This window comes from Penaeus chinensis, chromosome 35, assembly GCF_019202785.1.
Source record: "Penaeus chinensis breed Huanghai No. 1 chromosome 35, ASM1920278v2, whole genome shotgun sequence".
NCBI classification, from domain to species: Eukaryota; Metazoa; Arthropoda; class Malacostraca; order Decapoda; family Penaeidae; genus Penaeus; species Penaeus chinensis.
Genome location: NC_061853.1, coordinates 33,477,555 through 33,486,964, shown reverse-complemented (window position 1 = coordinate 33,486,964; position 9,410 = coordinate 33,477,555). Strand labels below are relative to the sequence as shown.

Sequence of the window (9,410 nt, the reverse complement as noted above, 5' to 3'; positions counted from 1 at the left end):
AGGTTTAGTGACCCCTGAAGGAGCTGCCACACTGAAGGGTCTCTTGAGTGTGACTGTCACTACTGCTACAATTACCAAGACTATTAAGAGGTATGTAACAGTCAAGACCACTGGAGTTGTAACAACAGAATCTAGAATTACATTAAAAGAGGCCCGAAGCAAAGGTCTTGTTGATGAGGTCCAAGGTACATACCATGATCCTGAAACTGATAAGACTATTCCTCTAGATGAGGCTATTCAACAAGGTCTTGTAACTTTGTCTTCAGAATGGCCCACTACCCTACCTAGTGATGAATCTACAGCAGATTCCCTTAGTGGTTCAATATCGCCAACAAGGGAGGCTACAAAACGTCATCTATCTCCTGGAAAGTCACCAAGTCCAGTAAAGGCTGCTAGAACAGACTCTGAAAGAGAGAGTTCTCCTTCATCACCTGATAAAACAGATAGGGACAAGTCAATAAGCTCTCGTAGTTCTGAGGGAACTGAAACATCATTAGACAAGAGACCAGACACACTTTTCCAAACTTCTTCTTCAAGAGAAGGTTCTCCCACAAAGTCAGGGCCAGATTCACCTTCAAAGTCTTTCAGTTCAAGACAGGGGTCACCTTATTCTGATTCTAGGGAATCTCCAACTAAGTCTTTTGGCTCAAGAGCAGATTCTCCAATGAAATCCAGTGGTATAGGTCCAGAGTCCCCATTGAAAACTGATGAATCTACTCCCACCTCTCCAGATAAAGGAAGAACAGGTAGGGTAATTGTGTCCCCAGAGAAAATGCCACCAGGCACAAAAACTTCATTTAGGTCCCCAGCTGATTCTGTTGACAGTGCTATGGGCAATGTTGATGATTTAGATATGACATCATCAGGGGCATCACTTACAGGCACCACATCTGTACTAAATGAGAGTTACACTGCTAAGACCAGAACACTTGAATTGCCACCAGATGGATGGTACCTTAAGGAAGCTATTACTGAAAAGCTTTATGACCCAGTAATGGGTCTCTTTACCATCCCTGGTACCGACAGGTTAGTGAGTTTTGAAGAGTGTGTCAAGATAGGAATAATTGATCCAAGATCAGCAGAGGTAGTTGACCCTAAGAATGGTCGAATTATTGCTTTAACCAGAGCTTTAGACAAGAAAATTCTTGATGCTACAGGAAAGTATCCAGACAGTGAGTCTAACTCTAACAGAAGGCTTACTATGCAAGAAGCTATTACGAAGAAATTTGTAATTCTCAAAGATCGCACAGATTCCCAAGAGTTTGCATCTGGGCGTGTTATTCAGATCACAAGTGTCGAGGGACAGCCAGACAAAGTTCAGGTGTCAGGTGATGCATCAAACATATTTACAGAAATTAAAACTAATGAAGCAGTCGTTGATTCAGCTCCTGTCGAAATTAAACCCGGCATGATGTTTGATCCTACACAGGGCAGTGTTCAGCTGGATGATGGGTCTGTTGTTGATGTGGTGACAGCCGTGAAGGAAGGCAAGATTCAGCCAACTGGAGTTAAAGTAAAGGATCCATATTCTGGACGAGATCTCAATATCAGCGAGGCCATGAGGAAGGGGATCATTGATAAGGAGTCTGGTGAATATAAAGATAAGACTGGTCGCAAGCTGTCCCTTACAGATGCTGCAAAATATGGTGTCTTAGGAATAGCTGCTGTTATAGGTGCCCCTGTTATTGCCGGCGTTGCAGCTGCACAGGCTATCAAGAAGGGCATTAAGAAGGTGAAAAAGATTGATCCTAAAACAGGCACAGAAATTATTATTGAAGAGAGTGTTGAAGTTATTACAGATTCTCAAAGTGAAGAGGAAACTTCGGAGACTGTTGTTGGTAAAAGGAAGGAATCAACAATTAAGTCCACAACAGTTGTAGAGACAGATATTGTTCTTCAAGATCCTGTAACTGGCCGGGAGATGACCCCAGAGGAAGCCTTTGCAGAGGGACTAATTTCTCCAGAAGAACTGGAGGAAATTAAGAGTTCTGCTCAAGAAAGAATTGTTGAGGTACAGGATGAAAAGGTATCAGAAGAGGATATGATTACTATTCCACACGAAAAGGAATATCAAATTCTAGGCCCTGAGGACACCAGTAAAGACAAAGTAGAAGTAGTTATGAAGGCAGGATCACCAGAGAAGACCCCATCACCCATGAAAGCAGGGTCACCTGAGGGAGTACCTTCACCTGTGAAAGCAGGATCACCTGAGAAGGCACTTTCACCTGTGGAGGCAGGATCACCCATGAAGGCACCTTCACCTGTGAAGTCAGGATCACCAGAAAAGGCACCTTCACCATTGAGAGCAGGATCACCTGTGAAGGCAGGATCACCTGAGAAGGCACCTTCACCTGTGAGAGCAGGATCACCAGAAAAGGCACCTTCACCTGTGAGAGCAGGATCACCTGAGAAGGCACCTTCACCTGTGAAGGCAGGATCACCAGAAAAGGCACCTTCACCTGTGAGAGCAGGATCTCCTGAGAAGGTACCTTCACCTGTGAAGGCAGGATCACCTGTAAGGGCAGGAACACCTGAGAAGACACCTTCGCCTACAAAGGCAGGTTCACCAGTAAGGACAGAACCAACTGAAAAGGCAGGGACCCCAGAGAAAATACCTTCACCTGTTGAAGTTGAATCGCCTGGAAGGGCAGGTTCACCAGAGAAGGCCTCATCTCCTGTAAAAGCAGGCTCTCCTGAAAAGACTCCTATGCTTGAAGGGGCAATCTCACCTACAAAAACATCACCTGTACGTAGATCCCCGGAAAAATCTGCATTGCAAGAGACAGAAGATGTGCAGAAAACTAAGGAACCTGAAGAATCTAGTTCACCGAGTAAGGACAAGGCAGGTTCACCTAAAAAGGAATTGCCAGAAGGCTTGTCTCCAAAAGAAGTTAATGGGAAGCTTGAAATTGAAGGTGATCTTGCAGATTCAAAAGATCCCACCAGACCTGAAGCCTCCAGTCCTGATGATTTTGGCGATAGGAAAATGTCTCTTGGGGAGAAGACCAGAGAACGTGTTACAACTGAACCCAAATTCAGTGTTGCTATAGGGCGAGCGAAGTCTTTACCAAGCCCTGACCATGAAGGAAAACCTGTCAGACTTCAAAAAGTACGCAGGAAGACTATGAAACCCAAGCAAGCCGCTTCAAAGGGTGTTGTTGATGAAAACACTGCTGCCATTCTCGAAGATCCTAATACATTCCGTGGACCAGATGGTGAATCAATAACCTTAGAGGAAGCCCTTAAGCTGAAGAAGATTGATGGGGACACAGGAGCTGTGCTTGATATTGCACGAGGAGAGCCATTAACAATTACAGAGGCTGTAGAAAGAGGTGTTCTTGACAGGAACACTGGTAATGTGTTGATTCCTGTTGGGCGCAGTGTTACTCTCCCAGAAGTTGTAACACAGGGTCTCCTTGACAAAGATTCTCAGAAATTCATTCATCCTGAGACTGGTACCAGTTTAACACTTAGTGAGGCAGTTCTCTGTGATATCATTGACCCTATTTCACAGGTTATTGAGCCAAATACACAAGAAATTATCACTTTGGAGGAAGCTATGAAGAGAGGTATTATTGATCCAACCAGTGGTCAAGTTAATGTTTCTAAAGGACCCGTGTCAATTTTAGAGGCAGTTGATATGGATAATGTCTTTGTCACACCAACTGCTGCCAGGGTAGATTGGCTTCCCCCTGTGGGAATGACCTTCCCTGTTGCTTTGCAACGAGGCCTTGTCGATGCTGACAATAAAGAAATAGTTAATCCTGTAACAACAGATCGTCAACCACTAAAAACAGCCATTGAAAATGATTTCATTATGGCATTGCCATGCCCTATTTTACCAGAGAGTGTTCAAGTAACTCAGGCTCTTGACTGTAAACTAATTGATACAGAATCCTGCACATTCACCATACCAAACTCAGGACAAGAGGTTCCTGTTGAAAATGCTGTTGAAAGTGGCTTGCTTCAAATTAAGCCTATGACAACTGTTTTATCACCAGAAGAAACTGTTATCAGCCAAGAAGTAATAACAGAAACAGTAAGGACTTACGAAACTATCACCACCACCACAGTAAAAGTCGAAACTGGATATATACTTATCAGCCCAACAGAAGTGAAAAATGAAAAAACTGGTGAGATACTGTCTATAGAAGAGGCAAAGAAAAAAGGCATTGTTGAAGATCTTGGCACAGAGGAGTATGAGGAAAAACCAACATTTAGAGAGGCAGCAGAACAAGGACTCATTGACTTTGCTAAAGGAACATTTGAAGACCCTAACACAGGTAATGTTATTCCAATTGATAAAGCCATTCAAAAAGGTCTTGTGGAGCCCATGGAACCAGCACCTTCTACTGAAGTTACCAGTAAAATCAATATTATGCAGGCCTTTTCAACAATCTATCATGAGAAGTCTGGGAAGTTTAAAGATCCCCAGTCAGGTACTCTGTTAACACTTGAGGAAGCAGTTGATAAAGGAGTAATTGATCCAGAAGCAATGGTCTACGACACAAAGAGTGGCCAGGCATTGTCAACTAAAGAGGCTGTGGATAAAGGTGTAATTGATGTGAAAGCTGGTGACTTTATTGATGCCAAAACAGGATCAAAGGTTAAAGTTAAAGATGCTGTGAAGATGGGTCTGCTTGCAGTTATTGGTGCACCAATACTTGCTGGAATGGCTGTTAAAGAAGTTATTAAGGTGGCTCATGATAAAATAAAATCATCATCTGCAGAAAAGAAAACTATTGTGACTGAGATCACAGAAGAGTATGAACCAGTTAAGACAGCAGAGGACATGCTTAAAAGACCATCCATGCGATCTGAGGATGAAATTTCTCTACCAGTGATTGAAGTTGGTCAGAAAATGACCTTAAGAAATGCAATGGAGGGACGTTACATTGATGTAGATTTGTGTGTAGTTGTATCCCCCTCCACAGGAAAGAGACAACCTTTAAGACGTGCCATAATTGAAGAGTTTGTTACCCTAGTGACTGTTATTGAAATTCGCAGTCGGACTGAGATCTGGATTGTTGAGGAAATCACAATTATAACAGAAGTTGTCAGGACTTTGGATCCTAAGGTGATGGCTCAGAAAGGTCAGTATGATCCTAATAGTGGCAACTTTGTTGATCCAGACACTGGTAAAGAGATCTCGTTCCAGCAGGCAATAGAGAATTCTGCCTTAAACTCAGAACTTACAGTAGTAAAAGATCCCACAACTGGAAAGGAGATACCTCTTCAGGAAGCTATTGATAAGGGAATTGTAAGTCCAACAACAGGAGAAGTGGTAGATCCTCAAACAGGGGAGTCCCTTACATTCTTTGAAGCTGCCCAGAAGGGTCTCATTAAACCTGATGAGAAAAAGGAACTGACAGAAGAAAAATCCAAAGCTGTTGCTTCTCTGGATGATGCCATTGGGAAGGGTCTTCTGAACCTAGACACAGGAATGTTTACTAATCCTGGAACTGGAGAATCCATGACAGTTGGTGAAGCTTTGAAGAGTGGCCTTCTAGATCCTGCTACCGTCCATATATATGATCCAAGGAATGAGGATGTAGCCTCCTTGAAGGAAGCAGTTGAAATGGGGCTGATTGACCTAGATTCAGCCAAATACACAGATCCAGAGACAGGTTGTGAGATGGATTTAACGACAGCCTTGTCCAAAGGAATTTTGGTTCCTAAGAGAAAGGCAATGTCCTTGGTGGCTGTGGTAAACAAAGGTCTTTATGATAAGAAGTCTGGCAAAATTAATGATAGCATAACCAAACAAAAGCTTGACGTGGATGAGGCTGTAAAGAGAGGTATAGTGAATGCCTTTATCACCCTCTGCAAGGACACCAAAGCAGACAAATATATTACACTTGATGATGCTCTGCTGCTTGATCTAGTAGTAGCTCAAAATGGGAAGTTCAAAAATACCAAGAGCAACTTGTTTATACCTTTGGATGAAGCAGTGAAACAAAAATTAATTGTGACTCACCGTACATCTGTTCCTCTTACTGATGCTGTTCTTGGTGAAATGTATGATCCCACAGAAGGTACATTCTATGATGCTTGTGAAGGTGATGAATTGACATTGAATGACTCCATGGCTTGCAGATTAGTGGACACAAGTATCTGTAGAGTTAAGATCGATGAGGAAACTTATACCATAAAAGATGCACTTGACAAGTCCATATTGGATGGTGATTCTGGCAAGTTACTTCAGCCAGAAGAGATGAGCCTTGATATAGCAGTGAAAAAAGGTTACTTGATAACTATTGTGGGTACATTCTCATTGCTCCAAATTATTGAGGATGGTCTTTATGACCCAGAAACAGGTCTGATCACTGTAGATGGAGATCGAATTACCATTAAGGATGCAATTGAAAGAGACGTTGTTGATGCTTCATGTTTAACTATAAAGGACCCTCGAACTGGAGAGACCATAAGCTTGGAAGAAGCAATTAAATCAGGCTTGATTGATCCTGTTACTGGTACTTTCAGGGACCCTGTAACTGGTGCCGATGTTGAACTAACAGAAGCATTATCAAAGGGTGTAGTGGTAGAAGGTAAAACTACCTTTACTCTGTATCAGGCTGTGACCAAAGGCCTCTACAATCCAAGCACAGGTCGTGTTACAAGCCCTGTATCTCAAGATCAACTGACTGTTCACAAGGCCATTCGCAGTGGCATTATTGACACTAGCACAACCCTAGCTCGTGATCCCAACACAGAGAAATTAATGAGTTTCAAACAGGCCACTTCAAATGAACTTGTTGATACAAGAACTGGCATGATAAACTTTGGCAGAATTAAAAAGATGAATTTCAAGGATGCATTTGAGCAGGACTATCTCATGGAGGCTCAGATGCCAATGGCTCTCAGAGTAGTGATCATGAAAGAACTCTATGATGAGGAGAGTGGCAGGTTCTTGAGTCCTTCTACTGGGGAGTGGATATCTCTGTCTCAAGCTCTAGCTGTACAGATGATTGATCCAGACTCGACACATGTGAAAGACACGCTTTCTGGCCGCCTTAAGAAGGTTAACATTAGAGAAGCTATTGAATGTGATCTCATTGATGGTGAGACTGCTCTGGTCAAAAACCATCAGACAGGCACCCAACACACTATATTAGAAGCTTATGAACTAGCTCTGATCATTGACAGTCGTGTTGCCATGTCGCTTCAACGTGCCTTGCATCAAGGGTTATTAGATGATGAACAGGGACTCCTAACAGATGTCAACACAGGTAAGAAAATAACCTTACATGAGGCTATGAGACGCCTTGTAATCAACCCAAGCCTTCCGTGTTACTGGGACAGTAATTCTTCAACATGTCTTTCACTAGTGCAAACCTGTAGGGAGGGTATTATTGACCGCCGGCTTGGCAAATTCAATGACCCAAAATCTGGATGTACTCTTACCTTAATGGATGCTCTTGACCATGGAATGATCCTGGATATTGACAAACCTCAGAGTCTGCATGATGCTGTCACCATGGGATTTTGTGATCCTAAATCAGGTAGAATGATACAACCTAACACAGGAAGGAAGTTGACTTTAGCTGATGCCTGTAAGCAAAACATAATAGAGCCATCTGTCTCAATTATTAGAGATGCTAGCAAACCTCGTTTCATGAAGCTGAATATTGCTGTAGGAGAAGGTCTTATTGATGATATTAAAGGGAGATATGTTATGCCTGAGTCAAGAGAAGAGCTTACACTTGAGGAGGCTGTAGAAAAGAAGCTCATAGTTACATCTAAACGACCACTTACTGTGGAAGAAGCTTTGAGCTATTGCCTGTACACACCAGAAACAGGCCGTTTGATAGAACCATGTGTAGGAGACAAACTGGACCTGGCTGAGGCCATTGATCATTCTCTCATTGATGGAAACACAACAGCCCTGAAGAATCCCGCAGATAGCACAATTAAAAGTATACGTGCTGCTGTTGAGGACCTAGATATCGATGTCTCTAAAGGCATGGTCACAGATCCTCAAACAAAGAAATCTTACCCTCTCAATGTAGCCTTTGACAGAGGCCTTATTGTAACTGTAGGCAAGCCTAAAAGTTTCATGCAGGCTGTTCGTGAGGGATCCATAGATTTTGAAAAAGGTACATACACAGATCCAGAAACAGGTATTGAGTATACACTGGAGGAAGCTCTTCGGTATGAACTAGTGGATCCAGATTCTGCAGTGATTAAGGATCCAAGAACAGGTAGATACAAAACTCTGAAGAGAGCCATCCAGGAAGGGCTTGTTGACCTGAAAAAGCGTGCTATGTTTGACCCACAAACTGGTACTCTAAAGACCTTGTGCATAATCTTCGACCAAGGAACTATAGTGTTCCTTAGAGAGCCCTTATCATTTGATGAAGCTATCGACAAAGGCCACCTGAACACAGAGACAGGAATGTTTATTGATCCCAACTCAAAGGAAGTTCTAAATCTTCGAGAAACCTGCCGTCTTGGTCTGATTGACCCCAAGACTGTCCTTGTAAAGAATACTCGAACCAGGCAACTTCTTCAGCTGCCTGAAGCTTGTGAAGTAGGTGCTGTTGATGCTGATAAGGGCATGGTTTATAATACAGCTACTAGTCACCTACTAACTATCGCTGCTGCAATGGACTCTGGACTCATCATCACACCACGCCGTGGATTAGCTCTCTTAGAAGCACTAGACTATGGTCTCTATGATGAGAAGACTGGGCACTTGCTCAACCCTCATGAGAAAAATCATATATCCCTGCGAGAAGCAATATCTTGTGGGTTGATCGACAGCACAACAACCATGGTAAAGTGTCCCGCTAGCGGCAGCATCCAAGGCATTGCTGAGGCTACACGTATTGGTTTGCTGGACGATCAGGGTGGTGCTGTGATAGACCCTACCTCAGGCACTCACTACCCACTACCTGAGGCTCGTCGCCAGGGCTACCTGCTCACCGCACAAGCGCGGGTAAGCTGCACAAATACCTACGCTTGGGGAATGAATCTGCACTCACCGGCTACCATATCCTAATGCTCTTTTTTTTTTATGTAGCAACCCTAGTACTACCATTGTACTGTATTTATTGCTACCGCTAATATATTGTTGGCTGCACAAGTATTTATTCAAGGCAATAGTGGCTTATAGTACTCATCCTATTGGTATCTGTATGAATGACCGCAGCCTAAAGTTAATACAATCTTATATATTATTTTTGCCTGAGGTTATATTTGGTTTTGTTTGGAACTAACCTAAATTTAATGTAAGTACTAAGCCTGCTAACTAAAACTGGTAAACGGTGACTAACCAGTACTTTTTACCTTGTTTTTTCCAGGTTTTTATAGCTCTGAATTTAAATTTTGGCTGAATATGTGGCTTATTTTTGTAGCGTTAAGGTAGCTTTTAAGGTTCTTATTTTGCTGCACATTTTGTTCTGTATTTT

General features: G+C 42.7%; 1 protein-coding gene across 1 annotated transcript in view; it reads left to right on the top strand.

The window, feature by feature from the left end:
- Positions 1 to 9,410, top strand: part of LOC125044494 (microtubule-actin cross-linking factor 1-like) — a 206,894-nt gene that overhangs the window by 137,341 nt on the left and 60,143 nt on the right. The window contains 1 exon segment of the mRNA XM_047641184.1: positions 1 to 8,938. This exon segment is cut by the window's left edge and continues 1,677 nt beyond it. Within this exon segment, the coding sequence (XP_047497140.1) occupies positions 1 to 8,938 (8,938 nt within the window).